The 19,850-nt window shown below is 41.2% G+C and overlaps 1 protein-coding gene and 1 long non-coding RNA gene across 6 annotated transcripts in view; one reads left to right on the top strand and one right to left on the bottom strand.

Annotated features, from left to right (window-relative positions):
* LOC121283128 (DENN domain-containing protein 5A-like) overlaps nt 1-19,850 on the bottom strand; it is a 337,338-nt gene that overhangs the window by 121,308 nt on the left and 196,180 nt on the right. For 3 of the 5 annotated variants that reach the window (XM_041197266.1, XM_041197264.1, XM_041197269.1), the window contains 5 exons: nt 16,600-16,750; nt 14,379-14,472; nt 12,818-12,925; nt 6,616-6,747; nt 5,937-6,089 (listed from right to left, as the gene is read on the bottom strand). In XM_041197266.1, the coding sequence (XP_041053200.1) occupies nt 5,937-6,089; nt 6,616-6,747; nt 12,818-12,925; nt 14,379-14,472; nt 16,600-16,750 (638 nt within the window). The remainder of the gene's footprint in view (nt 1-5,936; nt 6,090-6,615; nt 6,748-12,817; nt 12,926-14,378; nt 14,473-16,599; nt 16,751-19,850) is intronic. The other 2 variants (XM_041197268.1, XM_041197267.1) reach the window with 1 other exon arrangement.
* LOC121283129 overlaps nt 8,050-19,850 on the top strand; it is a 43,712-nt gene continuing 31,911 nt past the window's right edge. The window contains exon 1 of the long non-coding RNA XR_005944194.1: nt 8,050-8,109. This is a non-coding gene — a long non-coding RNA (uncharacterized LOC121283129). The remainder of the gene's footprint in view (nt 8,110-19,850) is intronic.

Raw genomic sequence — 19,850 nt, forward strand, 5'->3', positions numbered from 1 at the left:
CACCACATCCCTTGTGGTGCCGTGGCTCCTATTGTAGCGCTCCTCAGCTTCTGTTCTTGGACGGCGGCGTGGCGTCATGAGCCATCTTCGGAGGGAATAGCCCTCGTCACCCAGCAGCCAACCATCCAGCTGAGCCGGAGCACTGAAGAGTCCCGGAACCTGGGAGTGTCTGAGGGTGTAGGTGTCGTGGGAGCTGCCTGGGTGCCTTGCACAAACTTGCAGAGTCTGCATCTTGTGATCACACACTATCTGCATGTTCATGGAGTGGAAACCCTTCCTGTTGACGAAGGCATCGGGCTCACCTGCTGGCAACTTGATGGCCACATGTGTGCAGTCTATTGCACCCTGGATGCAGGGGAAGCCAGCAATGGCCGCGAAGCCTCTGGCTCGTGTGCCTGACTTGCCTGGTCGCAGCAGAAGTGGATGAAGATCAATGCCTGTCTGAACAGAGCATCTGTAACCTGCTTGACACAAGTGTGGACAGCTGATTGGGACACACTGCAAAGATCACCCACCGAGCCCTGGAAGGAGACAGGGGCATAGAAGTGGAGGGCAACTGTGACCTTCAGAACCACTGGCAGTTAGGGGAGATCTCAGGGCCAATCATCTGACAGATATAGTTGGCTGTCTCCCTTGAGAGATGGAGCCTCCTTCGGCACTGCACCTTGGTCATATTGACATAGCTGTTTTGCCACCTGTATACCCTGGCAGCAGGGTAGTGGCGTCTTCTGCGGACCTTTCCACCTTGGACAACCTCTTGGCCCTGTGCCTGGCCTCCCAAAGGTGGCTCCCATGGAGGCTGATTGCACATTCCTGGCCTCCTCTTTATTTTAGTCCTCCCTTCCTCCTCAAAGGAGCTGCCTCCAGTGGAGATGTCAGAACCCATACCCAGGCTAAATGAGGCCTCTGGAAAGCTGCAGGCCTGATAAAGATAACTGTCTGCGGACTGGTTTCAAGGTACACAAAAAGCTCTTGGAAGTCGATGTGAACTGCTAACAATCACACAGGCAAGTTTAAAACACTTTCTGCATTAAATACTTCATGAAAAACATGAACAACCCCTGAGTCCACATATCCCACCAGTGCATGAGTTTTAATAAAAAAAATCACCTACTTGCCTGCCCATTGGGCCCGTGCGCCGAGCCGAAGTTTGCACGGGCCCCTCAAAATCGTCGACAATTGACAAGTTAAGGGCCTTAACGAAGCCTTTAATTAATGGCGGGTGCGCGTCCCACCGCATAGCGCCTGCCGACTTAAATATCGCGATGCCGCGCGCTGATGTCAGGACGCTCACGCGATGTCAGTGTGAGACATTTTAAGTGCTGATGTGCGGGCTCCGCCATCCACACATCAGCCAGAAAATTCTGCCCATAGTGTTAGAAGATAGAGGTAGTTTAAGTAAGTTATATTTGTATTTAGTGGTTGTTAGGAATGCATTTTAGCTTTAATGTTTGTTTGATTTGTATTTCTGTATCTGCATGATAAAAAGGTCAAATTGAGTTTTAGTTTCACTTTTCAAGGCGCCTGCATTTCTAATGAGAGTTTTATGACTGCAAGTTAAGTTAAACACATAGGAGTAGAGAAACTGGGCTGTTGCCTAGCAACAGATGTCTAGAGGCTGGTCCCTCCCACAGACAGAGAAGAAACTAGAAACAGCAGTTTAATTTGGAAGCTGTTAGAGTTCAGTTGGTTATGAAAGTAGCTGCCAGGAGAGACTGTAGCAAAGAGGTCAGATAGCCAGTCCCAAGCTAAAGAGCCCAAAATCCAGGGGACTGGAGCAGGAGAGAGTCCCAAGACCACCTTCTAGTCAAAAGGGAAGGACAGGAACCTGGAAAAGGTCCTGTTAAGTGAGGGGCAGAGAGAAAGCTTCAAGCTTTAGATTTAAAGAGACAAAAGTTGCAGAAAGCAGATTTTAAACAAGAACAGCTTGCAAGGGGCCAGAAGGTCCAAAGAGGTAATTGGAGGTCTATAACCCTTTGCTATGTGTGTGTGAAGCTGTGGCACTGTTGACAATTGAGCTGATGAGAGAGAGTGTGTGGAAGACAGCTTGAATGCATGTGGTAACCCGAGGAGAGGAACATCGGAAGGAGAATTTGAAGCCCTGGAGGTGAACCCTTGTGGAAGGAGTCTGAGAAAAAGCGTCGGTTTGGGAGAAGATTCCAAAGAGAGTTCTTGGAGAGCGGAGATTTGAAACCCCCGTGTGAAAGACGTAGTTCAATGAGATAGGTTGATTCATGGTGTGACAAGCGTCTGGGGGGAATTGAGGAGAGATCCATAGCTTCTGTTGGGGGTGACATCTGTCACTTGGTTTCAGAGTGTGGTGTGTCTGACCATGGGTTGCCAACTGGTTTACATGGGCTGTACTTACTGTGGACATTAGAGTATAAGATAGCTTTTGTAAATTGTGTTTTCCTTTCAAATCTATATATATCTGTAAAGGTATAATTGTGGGTGAAGGAGTATTGTAATATAATTCACCTTTTCTTGTTTAATAAATGTTTTATTCTTTTGTAAAGTTCATCAGCTGACTTCTGTGACTCTGTTTGGTAGCTATTCTCCACATATCTAAATAAACAAATTAAAAGTTAGGGTCTATCAAGCTGGGTTCCATTCTAGGATCAGGCTTGTGCAGGGGTAACCTCACCTGGGATCATAACAATAGACATATTGGTAGATTGAGCAAACAAATGGCAAATGAAGTTCAATGCAGAAAAGTCTGAGGTGATTCATTTTGGCAGGAAGAATATGCAGAGACAATATAAAGTGAAGGGAGAAACTCTAAAAGAGGTACAGGAACAAAGGGAGCTTGATGTATAAGTACGTAAGTCATTATAGGTAGCAGGGCATGTTGAGAAAGCAATTAATTAGGCATATGGTATTCTAGGTTCTATTAATAGGAGCATTGAGTGCAAGAGTAAAGGGGCCATGTTATGCCTCATCTGGAGGACTGTGTCCAGTTCTTGGCACCATACTTCAGGAAGGATGTGAAGGCACTGGAGAGAGTACAGAGGAGATTCACAAGAATGATTCCAGGGATAAACAACTGTAGCTATGAGAAGAGATTAGAGAGGTTGGGTCTGTTTTCCTTGGAGAAAAGTAAGCTGAGAGGAGACTTGGTAGAGGTATTCATGATCCTGAGGGGTATGGACAGGGTATATAGTGAGAAATTGTTCCCGTTCAAGAGTACATCAAGAATTAGAGGGCACAGATTCAAAATAGTGGGCAAAAGGAGTAGAAGTGATGTGAGGTGGTTGGAGCCTGGAACAAACTTCCTGAAAGGGTGGTGGAGGTAGGTTCAATCGAGGTATTCAAAAGGGAATTGGATTGCTATCTGAAAAGAAAGAATGTGCAAGGTTACAGGGATGAGGCAGGGGAGTGGGATTAGGTAGAATGCTCTTTCAGAGAGCCAATGCAGACTCGATGGACTGAATGGCCTCCTTCTGCACTGCAAAGATTTTGTGAACCAAATTCATGAGGTTTTGAAATGACTGGAGGATTAGCCTAGCTTGCACCAGAGGGAGAACTGCCAGGAAAAAACATCACCATGAAAGATAGTTCTTGGGCTAAAACCTACCAGAATGGGAAAGGAAAGAAACAGAAGTAAACCCTCAAGAGCTAAGAATCACTTTAGACTGTGTCCAGGAAACTTGAATAGCTGCTAAAGGGACAGTGTAAAGTTTATCTGGTTGTGTTCAAAAAGGAAAAGTTCTGTTCTGTAGTTTAAAGCATAAGTTGCTGACAAAAGCAGTTTAATTAAAAATGCTTTTAGTCTGGTGGTTACAATATAAGTCACAAAATGTGAAATCTTGTCGTGTCATCCTTTCAGCTATCAACTGGAAGTTTGAATTTCATTTTTTTTAAAGCCATCGGTCTCTGTGGGGATCATAATAAAATTAAATATTTATAAAAGATAAATGACAGAGAGAGGGAATAGTTTCAAAAGTGCATTCAAAAGAATTTTCTACATGTTTCCAGTCCAATGAGGAAGGAGACAATGCTGGTCTGGTTTTGGGGAATGAGGTGGGACAAGTGGATCAAGTGTCAGTATGGAAACAGTATTATAAGGTTTAGGTTCACTGTGTAAAATGACAAAGAGCAATCTAGAGTTAAAATAGTTAGCTGGGGGAAGAGTCAATCTCAATGGGGTGAAAAAGGATCTGGTCCTGGTAAATTGCCATCAAAGACTGGCAGGCAAAACTATAATTTAACAATAGGCAGCTGCCATTAAATAGGAGATAGTTTAGGTACAGTTGAGATACATTTCCACAAGGGCAAAGGTAGGATGGACAAAGCCAGAACCCTCTAGATGATGAAAGATATAGAGAGTAAGATGAGGCAGGAAAAGGGTGTGTATGACAGATGTCAGGTGGATAATATAAGTGAGAATCAGCCTGAATATAGAAAGTTCAGAGGGGAAACGAAAAAAGAAATAAGAGTAACAAAGAGAGAGTATCAGCAGAGACTGGCAGCCAACATAAAAAAGGAATCCAAAAATCTTCTATAGGCATATAAATAATAAAAGTGGGGATTAAAGGAAGAGTAAGGCCAATTAGGGACCAAAAACAGGGTTTATGCATGGAGGCTGGGGCATGGCCACTTCGCATCTGTCTGTAGCAAAGAAGAAGACACTGCCAAAGTCACAATGAAAGAAGAGATAATTCAATGGCTAACAACTGATAAAGAGGGGCATAAGAAAGGCTGACTATACTTAAGTTGATGAGTCACCAGGAATGGACAGATGTATCCGAAGATACTGACGGAACTAAGGGTGGAAATTGGAGAGACACTGGCCATAATCTCCCAATTCTCCATAGAAACCTGGGTGGTGTCACAGGATTGGAGAATTGCAAATGTTGTTACACCCTAGCTCAAAAAAAAGGATGTAAGGATAAACCCAGCAACTACAGGCCAATAAGTTTAATCTCAGTGGAGGGAAAGCTTTCAGAAATGATAATCTGGAACAAAAATTAAATCTCTTGGACAAATATGGGCTAATAATGGAAAACCAGCATGGATTTATTGGAGGCAAATTGTGCTTAACTTGGTTGAGCTTTTTGATGAGGTCACAGAAAGAGTTGATGAGGGTATGCAGTTGATGTGGTCTACATGGACTTACAAAAGGCATTTAATAAAGTGCCACATAATAGGCTTGGGGCAAAGTTGAAGCCCATGAAAGTAAAGGGCCACCTGCCACATGGATACAAGGCTAAGTGACAAGTTACAGAGAGTAGTGGTGAATTTTTTTTGGACTGGAGGACAAATCGTTGGAGATGGCAGGGAAGGTTGACAAAGCAGTTAAAAAGTGTACAGGGTCCTGGGTTTTAAAAGTAGAGGCATAGAGTACAAAGTAAGGAAGTTAAGGTGAACCTTTATAAAACACTACTTCAGCCTCAACTTAAGTAGTGTGTCCAATTCTGGGAACCACATTTTAGGTAGGATGTGAAGGTATTGGAGAGGGTGCAGAAAAGATTCATAAGATTAATGTCCAGGATGAGAGACTTCTGTTACATGGATAGATTGGCAGAGCTGGGGCTGTTCTCTTTGTACAAAAGAAGGTTGATGGATGTTTTCAAATTGTGTAGATAGAGTAGATACAGAGAAACTGTTCCCATCAATTACAAGGTCAAGAACCAGAGTACACCAATTTAAGGTGATTGGCAAATGAACCGGAGGCAACATGAAGAAGGGCCTTATTTTGTGGTTAGGATCTAGGATGCACTGTCTGAGAGTGTGATGGAAGCAAATTCCATTGCGGCTTTCTAAAGGAAATTGGATAAATGTCTGAAGAGAAAAAATCTGCAGGGCTACGAGGAAAAGGCAGGGAATGGGACCAGCTGAGTAGCTGTTACAGAGAGCCAGCACGGATACAGTGGGCCAAAGGTGCTGTAATCATTTTATGATTCCATAAATCCCTCAAATGTACCTTAGTTACTTACCTGTTTGACCTGTAGGCCATGACTCCATATTCTTTCTAACAAATCACAGAGACTGGCAATCAGTGTATTCTCTTCCACCCCTGTGATAGTCACCTCACCGTGACCCAGTTCCACTGCTTCTCGCCCCATTTTCTCTACCAACATGCGCTTAGTCTGCAAAAAATAAATTTGTGGATTCATAAGCACATCCAAAAATAAACAATGACTCAGAATTATAATATTGGCCTTTTAGAAAAAAATGAGATCTTTTATTAGCTTTGTAAGCAGGTGAACCACCTGGTATAGTATAAAATTATGCTGACAAGGATGATCCCAGGTTTGGTTTCTGGCCTGTGCTTAGTTAGCCGATTGCATCAAGGTAAACAGTTCGAGTTTTGGAAACAATTGGCCTAAATGCTTCTGGGTTGAGGAAGGGGAAGGACACAAAAAAGCCAGCCACCTGTTCTTTCCTATTTCCAGTGGCAGCTGTTGAAAGATGCCGGCATGCTTAGACAAGGTTGAGCTTGGCTGGAGTAACCAACATGTTCAACTAATATAACAATCAAAGTATAGACTTAGACATAAAAATAGGAACTTTGGAGAGCTCCCAAAAGGCTGCTAGTGGGTGTGGCACAATACCCCCAGCCACAGTCAGTGTTTTCAGAAAGGGATGGGTAAAAACTACATAGAACAAAAGTACCTTATTACGACATTCCTTCAACAGGCCCTCAACAAATTTCCAGTTGGTATGTGCAATTACTGATGGAGACAGGTTGGACAACTTAGGCTGACGCATGCCCGTTCCAAGATTCCGAGCTTCCTGTATGTATTTCTTCAGTTGGAGAAACAGAAGAATAAATATTGTTTTTAGTTATCAGAAAGTGCATGTACAAAACAACGTGCTTTCAATTTCAACAGATCATGTGCAAATAGGTTTGAGGAGATTTCTATGTTGGGAGAGGGAGGCTTAAATTTTTAAAAAATGATTGATGAGTAGATAAGAATAACAAACTAACGAAAAACTATGTTTTAAAACCAGAATGCAAATACTTTACATTATAAATTGAAATTTTATATGAGCATATTTTGTTCAAGTCAATTAACAACAACGAGGGCAGGATTTTATGTCCCCCGGGCGGGCGGACACGCGCCTGACCTGATCAGGTGTAAAATAGCACATGATGATGTCGGGTGAATATCCTGATGTCATCGAGCATTCACCAATATTTCAGTCGGCGGGCGCGCACACGAGTTGGCAGCACCCCCACCAACAATTAAGAGGTCTATTGAAGCCATTAAAGTTTCAATTAACTGCCACTTATCGCTGCCCATTCAACATTACAGTTAGCGGGCGGAAAAATCAGCCACAGGCGGACTTTGGGTTTTTTAGGAAGCCTCATCCACGGGCAAGATGAGACTTCCGACATTAATTTTTTTAAAAATGTTTTGACAACCCTTTTATTATGTTTATGTTCATGTGAGAGTCCTAGGTGGGGACATTTTCTTCCAATTTTCAAAAGCCTTATTTTAGATTTTAAAAGTCTTCAGCTCCCTGAGGCAGATCCCTGCCTTCAGGGTGCTTTCACTGCACGCTCCCCCGCGCATACACAGACTTTTGTACTCGCACTACTCCTGCCCCCATCCCAGCAGCACTGAGATTCTCAGCGCACCTTTTACGCTGGCTGGCCGTTAATTGGCCAGCCAGCGTGAAATCGCAGTCGGGGGCTAATGCAGGCAGCGGGCCATTTCACGGCCACTCCTGGGCCCGCCCGCCCGACAACCTGAAAATCCTACCCTGAATGTGTACAAGAATGGCATTCAGAAAAAAAGCTTCAGATATAGCGACAAGGAATTTTAAGCTCCCACTGAAGGTGGGAGAACTAATTTTGCTATAAACTTCAATATTGCCGTTGAACTCTCGCACATATGGGGCTGAACATTGCTGTCGGCGAGCAGGAGGCGGAGCCAGCTCGCCGACTCGTAAAATGACGCGGGATGATGTCAGGGGTAACCCCCAACGTCATCCCACCCCATTTAAATTTTCAGGAAGGCCGGGGCACAGCAAAATCAGCTGTGCACCTGCCGATCTGTCAATGGCCAATTGAGGCCAAGTTCTGTCGAAGGGTCATGAGGACTCGAAACGTCAACTCTTTTCTTCTCCGCCGATGCTGCCAGACCTGCTGAGTTTTAAAAGGTAATTCTGTTTTTGTTGAGGCCACTGACAGGATCATTAAAACAATTAAAGGACCTGGCCAGGAGCCCCAGCGGGCAATAGAAAAAACATGAAACCTCATCCACCGGTGGGATGAGGTTTCATGTAGGGTTTTAAACAGTTTAATAAAATTTTAGTATAATTCATGAACATGTCCCAACTCATGTGACATTGGATTTTTTTTTCTATTTTTTCTATTTTTAATGTTTATAAAAGTGTCAGTAATCTCCCTGAGGCAGCACTTAGTCTCAGGGAGATGTGCGCTCTTTCGTGCGCATACGCACAGGGAACGCATAGCGCTTCCCGGCAGACGTCACAATGGGCAGGTCTTAATTGGCCTTCCCACATAAAATGACGGCGGGGCCCGCTTCTCCAGCGGGGATTGGCTCCCCTCCTGCCGGAGATTCGGTCGGGCCCGCCCGCCCAGCAGGCAGAAAATTCTGCCCATGTTGTAATTTCAAATGTGCTATTGTACATATTGACCCATTTCCCCAAAAAGCCTTTAGAACACATGCATTGACAACATACACAGGGAAGAACAAATATTTTCAGCTATGGGCAGCTGTATATGTAAAAATGACTGGGCTCTCTTGACAAGTTTGTGTGGAGTGGGTTTTTGTATTTTGTCAAACTGCTGGAAATATTTATCAAAATCCTATCCATCAGATCCTAAATTCTAAAACAAGAGATCTGAAATTTATTTAAAAAATACAAAATTAATTCAAGAAACTGTCCATTTAATCGCTGGGGCCTAGCTTTAGATCCATTACTAAGTAATGATAGTTTCTCCTCCCTTTGACAGCAGGGGCCTGATATGAAATAAGTTTCCACAGGTTTCCAAACGGTTTAGAGCACCACAGCAATAAAAAAAACAGATTATACCTGTAACATAGCACAAATAAACAAACTTACTTAAAGTCAAGGAGAACCAGTTCAGGAATTGGAAGATTTTATACTAATGAAATATAGGAGCCAAGTTGTGGTGAGGTGTGCTGCTGGATACAGCTAAGTAACTTAACTCTGCATTGAAAGTTCCTTAGGTTAAAAAGCCTGAAAACTCTTGTTAGCTTGTTGCTATGGTTTTCTTTGCACTAACTGCAGTGCTGTCCAATAGGATAGCTTTGGTGCTGAAGTATATGGATATATGGATTTGCTGCTGTTCTATTTCATTCATTATTTAAAAAATAATCTGTTAAAAATTCAGAGAATTAGTTCAAGTTAACCATGCCCGCTGTTCATACAGTTAAAGAATTTTACATGCCTTGATTATGGCACTGAATCAAGCCATTCAATTTATGCCAGTGGTTGTGCTCCATACAGGCCTCCTCCCATGCTATTTACTTCATCTCAGCTCAGTACTAAACTCAGTATCACATAGGTAAATATTTTCAATGACACCATAAACAATCCTGGAAGCGTTTTATAAAAAATAAATTCATTATTAATTCTGTTGCATTGGTCTTAAGGTTAAATATTTTATGGTCTTTTTTAACATAAACTCAGCATCAAGGTGAGCAATCCAACACATATGTAAACATTTGACAGTTATAATTTGTCATAAACTTTTGGGGTCAATTTAGGTACTTCTCCCACTCTCCAACTAAACTTAACAACCAGATAAAGTGACTTGTGAAATCTGCTAATAATTTTGTTTTTAATTAATGGCCTGCACTGAGTTAGCTGATCAGGGTGCCAATTAGGGTGCTGTAACTGGCTTCAGTGCTCCTGGGGTGGACAATGTGTGAATGTAGGTTAGGAAGAATAAGATAAAAGACATACTTCCCACTCCTGATCTTTATCCAGTTACTTGAGGAAAGTTCCAAGGGGGCTGCTTGGTTATGATACCTTCTATAGTCATCTCCATCAACTCTACTGTTCTGTCTCACACATAAAGAGCAAGCACTTAAGAAAGGAACCAAAAGTCTGGAACCTTCCTGGTGTCATTTACTGGTTACCTTTTTAACAGTCAAATTCATGCATCTGTTTAAATATCTTCACAAGAAATAAAACGCAAACTCTTTCCCCACCCCCCATTCCTAACTCCAGGTTAACTTTGTTAGCTCCAAATCAAGAATGTAATTATACAGACCCTACAGGACATTCTAGTTTGAAAATCCATTTCTTTCTTTGCTTTGGAAGCTTAACTGCAAGATGGGAAATACTAAAAATTCAACTCAATGGAACTCAATTTTAGTCAACTTAATTGATTTTTCAGACATAGGGCTGGCTTTTTATGCAGATAGGCCAACTCTGGAGGCCTTTAAAAGTGATGGGCAGGACCCAATTCCAGCATTCCCATCCCCATTCCCAGCGTGGGCAATTTTCACTGGTGCAGGATAAGGATGCAGCTAACAAGCCCACACCCTGCACTCTTGATTTGGCCAGTTGCATTGCAGGTTTAGGCATCTCACACCCCACCAGCCCCCCACCTCCTCTGCAATTTTCATGGAGTCAGGCAGCTTCTCAAGGACACGTGGCTCGCAATCCCTCAGAGGAGCTGTGAGCCATACTCTGGATTCAGGAATTTTTTGAAGGGTATATTTAAAAGGCCTTACCCATGCCCTCTCCATGCGCCCTCCATTGTCTTCCATGCCACCTGCATGCCCTCTCCATCCTCCATGCCCACTCAAACAGTATGCATTATAGAAACGATGAGCTATAATAACAATGGCAAGTCTTCTAATGCGCTTTAAAAACCTCAAAAATATCCTTTGAAAAAAAACTGCTGCTCTTATAACCTTATAGAAGTGTCAATCAGACAGAGCCATTATAGTATCAATAACAGAGCCTTTACACCTCAATCTCATGAAAATAAACATCCAGGCATTGAAAAAAACAGATCAAAGAAAGAATAACTTATTATATCATAAAGATGTCAATCAATCAAAGCAAAAACTCCACTTCAGCCTGTGAAAACAGATCCCTGCTGAGCTAATCCATTAGCCATTCTTGGAGCTCAGCCAAACATTCCTAACAAGGCCATTTAGTGATCTGCTTCTGTTGATACAGAAGATCTGCAGTTTTTTTTCCCAAAGAATATTTTTGTTTTTTTTAAGTGCCTTTCAAGACTTGCCATTATTATTATATGGCTCATTTGTTCTATTGGTTGAGTGGGCATGGTAGATACAGCAGGGCCATTGAGTGCCATGGGGGGGGTGAAGGAAGCATGGGGAGTGGCGGGGGCATGAAGGGCTGTGAAGGGTGAGGGCTAGAAAGCCTAACAGCCTTTGATAACAAAACTCCAGAAAACTGAGACAAGCCTTCTAACAAGTCCACTTCGCACTCACCCACTTCCATTGGCTATATCCAAACTGCTTCCAGCATCAGCAGGTCTCAATTCAACCCGCCACTGCTGCCCCAGAGAAAAAATGGTGCATGGGTGGGGGGGGTGGCATTTATATCTGCCTCCTTTGATAGTGAAAACCCAGTCCATAGATTCAATTTAGTTGCTAGGTACTGCTGATAATTTACCATATGTTTGCTGTATGAAACATACCAAGTCAAAGGTCCTCTGAAATGAAACAAACACATGCAATTCTTCAATTTTATCAGAGCAACGGACTGCTTCACACCTCCCCTGAAAACTGGAGGCACACTGTTTTCAAAGTTCTGCCCTTTCAGCTCTGACAACCAGACATGGATTCTGTTCAGGAAAAGAGGACACCTAAGTATGAATGTCTCGTAGATTGTTATGTAAAGGAAAGTTTGACAAGGCAGTTTAATCAATGCTATGAGTTGTCAGATGCCCCCACCCCTCACACCCCTTCACGACCCCTGCCATTCCCCATGTCTCCTCCACCCCCCCCCCCATGCCACTCAGTGGCCCTGCTGTATCTACCATGCCTTTTCAACCAACAGAACAAATGACTCCATTTCTCAGCAGCATTATTCCTCATCTTGAGGCTATTACAGCATTTTGTTGACTGCAGAGACAGTTCTCTCATTGCCACCACATCCTCAACACTGAACTTCATACAATGACTAGAAATTAGAACACAGAATCATGTGTTCCCCATGAGCAGTAGCCCTAATGTCATATGCATGTTTTGTTACCTACATGCAGACTCACTTTTTAATTCCATACATTTTAGAACCTGCCATCCATGAAATATGTCCTCCTTTTGCCCTGTAAATGCACTCAGTTTATTGTGTCAGAATGCTCATGCTCACATACAAACATATGAAAATGACAGGCAAGAAAAGACCAGTTGGTCCATCATGGCTGCCCCATTGTTTCACATACTGGCAAGCATTTTGACATATGGAAAGACCTCAGCATTACTTCCCAAGTCTGCTATAATATTTGGAGGCTAATAGAAAATTTTTATTTTACAGGGGAATTGGGAACAAGTTATTTTAAATCATTTATATTGTCACCATTGCCTCCATCAACCTCTGTCCAGGTCATCCTCTAATGGATGTACAGAACAGCAGAAGCAAATTGCAAGAAAAATGCTCAAAAATGACCTCCAAAGGTTCTTTTACCTCTCTTTCAAGTTTTATGTATAATGTAAGAGTGCCTTTAATAACCAAAACATACAAACAAAAAAGCAGTCACATCTCAACATTGCAAACATTATAACTAATGGATTTGCTAAAGTTCTGAAGGTTGCACAGGGTGTGTGAAATGACCAGGAACATTCATAAAGGTGCTACTTGACTGAGGAGCAGGTGAGCCCCTATAACGTACCAGATAAAACTCAGACACAGATTTTACAGAGGTCCTAGTAATCTGGTTACGCCTGTCCAAGTTGAAATACAATACGATCTCCGGTTCAGGCGTCAGACAATCCACATACTGATGAGACAGGAATCATGCAATCGAGATATGGTGAGACAGACAAACAACCAAAGTATCAAAAGGAAAAGAAATAAAGCAACACAGACAAATGTTCAACCTTATAAAGATAGAAAAGATAGAAAAAGAGCATGAAAGGAAATCATCACAGAAAGCAACAAAAACAGAAAAAGTTACATAATAAGAAAAAGTAAAACTGAAATCAGATAAAGAAATTTCAAAACAAAAACTGTATACTGGCTGCTGTTTGCAATTGTTAGACATTTAAACATATAGTACTTTCAATTACTGCACCCGAGAGGTGTTCTTGTACTGCCATTTGAACACAATCAAGCCCAAAAAAATAACCATTTGCACATTTCTAGTCTTGTTATCCCACCATTCAATAATCCACTAGCCCCAAATTATAGAAAAGGTAAGTCTCTGTACCTACACTTAAATCTGTTGGGAAGATGATAGCTCTAATTACGGGATCTGAAATGGACTACCTGAAAGGATGATATGAGGCAAATTCAATTGTGGCTTTCAAAAGAAAATTGGATAAGTACCTGAAGAGAAAAAAATGCAGGGTGATAGGGAAAGGGCTGGATTGTGGGTCTAGCTAAATTGCTCTTGCAGAAAGTCAGCACAGATTTGATGATCGAATGGCCTCACAATGTACTGTAGCTGTTCCATGATTTTATGACTAAGGGCTCAATTTTTACTTTGTGCTACGGAATGGGTTTTAGTGAGTTAAAATTCCACACCAACACAAGGTAAGATTTTAAACCTGTACAGTATTTTCTCTAAAATCCTTTTCAAGATGGCTCTCCAAGTAACAGTAAAATGGAATGTTACTTATACAAACTGATTGCATCTTCCTGCAAATCTTTACTACTTTACCATATTGTAAATGTCTGTGCTGAATTCATATTCTTATTAATTAATTAGAGTTCCTCACTATATACAGTTCTCTGAACTGTTTCACTAATTTAATGATTTAGTGGACTTTTTAAAGTTTGCATGTATGATTGAATTAGAACAAAATTGCCCACTCAATATTTCTACATTGTAAGTGTCTTGCAAGCCTCTTCAATGGGAGGATAATGTTTCATTATTCTCAAAGTAATGGAATGCACAAATTTACTTTGAATACAGCCAACACAGAAGGGGAACAAGGGTGAAAATCCATGCAAGCAAATTAACCAGTGTACTAAAAATAGCATATGAAGCAAACTGAATCCCATTAAAGTCCAAGCAAGAATAGACTGCTTCTGCTCATTTTATGCCCCATCATTTAATATTTCTGAAAAGACCACAAGCAATCAGAAGCTCATCAGTGAACCTCCTTTGTTGAATAGTGCAGTAGGTACATGCTACATGGCAATAAAGTCTGAATTATTAAGTTTTTCTTTTAAAAATGGCAATTATTGTCAGAAAAACTAAATAAATTACTGCAAATGAAATTACTGACCTCCCTTTGATCATTATCCAGGTGTAGGTGTTCTGTGTGTTGCTTTTGCCTGTCCTTTCGTCTCCACTGAGCTGGGGCACTCCGCTTTACCCACCTTAAAGAGAATAAACACATTATAACAGTATTATGGGATAAGCAATCGCATATTTACTTTCCCGATTACTGCCATATCCCCCACTGTATCATAATCCAAAAAAGCCACTTTAATAGGATGACTGGTCATGGACTCTGCTGACATTGTTTCAAAAAACAAAATAGCGAACATTGTGTGGCATACCTCAAGGCCACACGAGAACTGCTGGAAAGCAGCTGTTACTGACAGGAGGGGGATTAATTTAAACAGCCTTGATTTCTCTTCTGTCCACCCATCCGTAAACAGAAAGGTGTTTTTGATTTCTGATTTCCCCCTTTATAAGTGGTGGCATGTTTTCCCCAACCCTTCAGTTTGGGATGATCCAATCCTATATTAATAATCCCACAGCAAACTTGAGATAAAGTAAAACACAGACACAAAACGCAATAAGGGGGTTCCCAACATTCACCCCTTTTACATACAAGAAAGAAAGGGGTGCAGGGCAAGACCACAATAAAATTACGAGTTACGGTTTCACGTGAGTCCAGACTCTAGAATCAAGTTCAGTGGTATATTCCATCAGAGGTTAGCAGGCCGAAACTTTTGCAGGGTGATCCGACTCTCCAGATGTGAGGACTTTCATGATGGGAGAAGGCATGTCGAGATGAATTAGCCTTGAAGGCACAGATACAGCAGTTCCAATGTTTTAGTGGTTCACAGTGTAGGTGAGGGCCAGGCAATTTGCCCGGAAAGAGTTCTTGCTGCTGCTACCTGTTTGATGGTAAAATGGTAGACCGTCTGGGTTCAGTTCCACACAGCAATATTATTAGGTTCTAGCACCTTGGGGGAGGTCATGTGACATACCTCCCACTTCTTCTCCTGGGCGTTGGACAAAGGATATATTTTTCCAGGTCTGAAATCTTGAGGTGTATAATAGAGGTGTCAGGGTCCCATTTGTCCTTTGCAGACATACCGTCTCCATTCGCCAGAGCTCTGCCTCAGAAATGTAAATGGGTTTGGTGCATTTCTTTGGAATTTGATTGTTGGCAGTCACAGAGGGCACTTGCAGAGTTTTAAAGATAATGAGGGCCCTGCTGATTTCTGAAGGTTAAAAATTCCTCCGGTATGAGTCATGGCTAGTCAGGGTAAAGCCTTGACCATTTATAAAATAAAAATAATAATTTTATAAAGTAGCCCGGTTGACGTCTATACATATAAATATATATATACATTTTCCTTCCTGTCTTCTGGCTGGGACAGCACTTGGGCCAGGCAATGGCTTTAGAGCCAAAGACAAACCCCAAGCACCTGAAAAATTTAGCTGGTGTATTTCCAATCACATAAGGCAATTATCTGGATAAATTAAACAAATTAGTAATGTTTTTACATGTTTTCTATGTAATAAGTTGTAAGTTATTATACAATTGGCCGCAGAAGACCAACCAAAATGGCAGCCAAAACGTGATTACATAAAATATGCAAGTGATTTCATTGATCTCTTGCTTTGACCATAAAAGGTCAATAAAGATCAGCAAAGATCAGGAAAGCCATAGAAAGCCTACTTCATTCGTCCTTCCATACAGTTAGTTTATCCTTTCACAGTAGGTTTTGCTGACTAGTAAATCAGAATTGACTGTTTTCATATATCCTGAGTATTCTTCCATTGCATGTTTATGCCTGTCTTTCCTATGTTCAATTGATATGCTACTTATCTGTTCAGTTCTGAATATTGTTTCATGGAGATGAAATTTGAGTCAATCAACTGTAAGGCTAATGCAATATTTCATATATCAATTATGATACATGAATGGTGAAAAACAAAACTAGGTTGGTTATCAATCAGCAATGAGCATAAAGATATATTGATCACTATAGGGTCTTATAGAACATAAAAAATAGGAGCAGGAGCAGGCTCCTCGACTCTTTGAGCCTGCTGCACCAATCAATATAATTCAATAGTGATTTCTGTCACAATTGTAATGTGCAGCCATAAAAGCACACATTTTAAAAAATGTTACATGCTTGTGTTTCTTCATGATAGGTTTATGTCTAATTGAACTGAATCAGAGGAGGGTGCACTGTAAATAGAAGAGCAGGACAATGTAACTGAGCAGCCCATGTACACTAGGAGACACCAGAGTTACTCACTTGTTACTAGCTGGTGAAGAGGAAAGTACATCTGACTGCAGTTTGGGAAAGAATCCAGATTCATATTTTCCCTGGCCAATCTTCATATCCAGCAGATGAGGGTGTACAGCAGTGTGGTCAATTTTTGCAAGTCTTTGCTCAATGGCCTTCTCTGCAGAACACAAATCATTTTCATGATTGAGAATTTAAGTAAATCATAATGCTGGCACAAAAAAATTGAAAAAAATGTTGTGTCCAGTAGGCAATAGCAAAAAGTTAAACACTTCAAAGATCGGCAGAATTTTACTGAATCATAGCATAGGCAATGCAATTACTGTAAAGTTCTAACACAAATACCATGCAATTATGTTCTCACCAGGTTTTATTAATTCAAAATTCACCACAATAATGTCCATTTTTGATACAGCAAAGCTAGTTATTAAGAGTGGATTATCCATGCAGGGATGAAGTGAATGTCATTTGTGATTTGCTTGCTTTGGACCTTTTATATGACATCAAGTGTGACAACAGGCAATGTTGGAATATTAATGCCCCAAAGTTGTGTCCAATGGTAAATGATTTTGAAAAATATTAAGCTCCTAAATAGGTAGATGTCATGCATGATGCAGTACTGAGTCATACAGATCAGAATGATCACAGGTTTAATCCTGGTATATGATCTCAACCAGTGCAGCAGTGGAGATGCTACATTTGATCCTAGTAGCATGGGAAGAAAGGGGATGTGTTGAAAGATGGAACAAGCAATGGGAGCAGGAAGAGAAATGGAAGGGGGAAAGAAGGTGAGAGGGCAAATAGCAAGAGGGGAAAGGTGGCAAGATAGGAGATAGGGGAATAAAAGAAAGAAAAGAGGAAAATAGATGGAATTACGCAATTGTTGAATGGTGCAACACAGAAGACGGCCATACAGCCCATCGTGTCTATATTGGCTTTGTGCAAGAGCAACTTAGCTAGTCCCACCGCTCTGCCCTTTCCCTGTAGCCCTGCAAATTGTTTCTCTTCAGGTAAATATCCAATTCTCTTTTGAAAGCAACAATTGAATTTGCCTCCACCACACTCTCAGGCAATGCATTATAGATCCCAACAGCTCGCTGCAGTAAAAAAAAGTTCTCTCTCATCTTGCCATTAGTTCTTGTGCTATTCACCTTAAATGGGTGTCATCTGGTTCTCAACTCTACTACTAATGGGAACAGTTTCTCTCCATTTACTCAGCCTGGACCCATCGTGCTTTTGAATACCTCTATTGAACGCTAAAGAAATGGCCCTAGCCTCTCCAGATTATCCACATGACTGAAGTCCCTCATCCCTGGAACCATTCTCATAAATCTTTTCTGCACCCACTCTAAAGCCTTTAGATTCTTCCTGAAGTGCAGTGCCAAGGGTTAGACAGAATACTACAGTTGAGGCCGAACTAGTGCTTTATAAAGGTTCATTCTAACTTCCTTGATTTTGTACTCTTTGTCTCCATTGCCTTCAATTATAAAGCCCAGGAATCCGTAAGCCTTTTTAACCACTTTCTCAGCCTGCCCGACTACCTTCATCACTTTGTGCACGGGTATCACAGAACTTTCTCTTCCCGCACACACTTTAGAATTGTAAGCTTTAAGTTATATTGCCTCTCACCATTCTTCCCACCAAAATGCATCAGTTTACATTTCTCTGCATTAAATTTCATCTGCCATGGGTCAGCCCATTCCACCAGCTCGTCTATGTCCTCTTGGAGTCTATCATTATATTGTTACCTCTGGTGCTCCCTCAAGGATCTATTCTTGGCCCCCTCCAATTTCTCATCTAGATAGTGCCCTTCAGTGACATCATCCAAAAGCGCAGCATTAGCTTTCGCATACATACTGATGACACCCAGCTCTACCATACCACCATCTCTCGCAACTGTTCCTAAATTATCAGACTACTAATCGATGGTTAGGTTCTCTTGGTCATTTTCATCAAACCAGTCACAATATTTTGTGGGTAGAGAGGCCAATTGCAGGTGCTAATTGTGGTGGACCTATGGTTGATTATGACAACATGATGTTCTAGACGAAGAGATACAGGACTAATCACCAACCTCAAGGAAAATGCAGTGATCCTACAGGCATCTGAAGGCAACGGTACAGCATAAAACCCATGACATAAACGACAAATGCTAGGTAAAAAGAGTGCAGAGATCCAAACACTCAACACCATACAAAGATACAAATTAGTAAACCATTTGGCTCTGCCATTTAATAAGATCATGGCTGATCTGATTGCAGCCTCAAATCTACATTCTCACCTAATCCCAAGCCCCTTTAACTCCCTTGTGTAAAGAAAATATAATTTTTTCCAATATTACTGCGAAATACTGTGAAGCAGGATTGTGGGGGCTGTGTGTATGTTTGTGTGTGTATGTGGCTTATTTAGTTAAACTGAAGACAGTCAGACTGCAAGGTTTAAATCATCAAAGAGTTGGGTGCAAAAGTGGGCATTTTGAAGTGGAAATGGACAAGCTAAGAGGGGATACAAGTAAATAGGACATGAACAGTAATGTGCATTAGGAGATAAATGAGGAGTTGAATTTTTAGTTGTTGAATTTCAAAGAGAGAAAAAAGGAAGTTTTACAACTGTCAAAGATCATAAATGAATAAGGCAAAGTTATTAAGTTTATGTTTCCCAAACATAGTGACCATGAACACAACATGTAAGATTTTTATATTCTGGGAAAGGTGACTTCCAAGGAAAGTTAAGAACAATAGGTTTAAAGGTAAAAGAGAATGAAAACATATTTAAAAAAAGATTGAAAACTGTATGGTGTACAGCCATGTGAGATTTTGAAGAGTGCGCTGTGTAAAAACAGATCTGTGAAGGATGCAGCCTCTAGCCACCCCATAGAAGTGCCTGGTTGTTCCTGAAGTCAAGGTTTTGTTGCAAGCCTTGGATTTCCATTGTTGAGTGAGAGGGGAAAGGAGCCCTTTGAGATACATCCCCTATAGCAACAGTGGGTGCCTTGCAGTAATATTACTGGATGTGTTATAAATTAAGAATCTAGAGAGACTGTTGCCTGGAAAAAGGTGTTTATTTGTGAGTCTAGCTAAGTAGAAATCTTTTAGGAAATGTTATAAGACTAAATGTAACTGTGTAACTGTAATCTTGTATGTTTAAGTTTTCTTTCGTTAATAATTATTTTAATTTAATATTTAAAACCTCCAAAAGTGGTAGTGGAATCTTTATTTCTGACTTCAGTACACATACCTTCTCGTAATATATATACAAAT

The sequence above is a fragment of the Carcharodon carcharias genome, chromosome 10 (assembly GCF_017639515.1).
Source record: "Carcharodon carcharias isolate sCarCar2 chromosome 10, sCarCar2.pri, whole genome shotgun sequence".
Taxonomy (NCBI): domain Eukaryota; kingdom Metazoa; phylum Chordata; class Chondrichthyes; order Lamniformes; family Lamnidae; genus Carcharodon; species Carcharodon carcharias.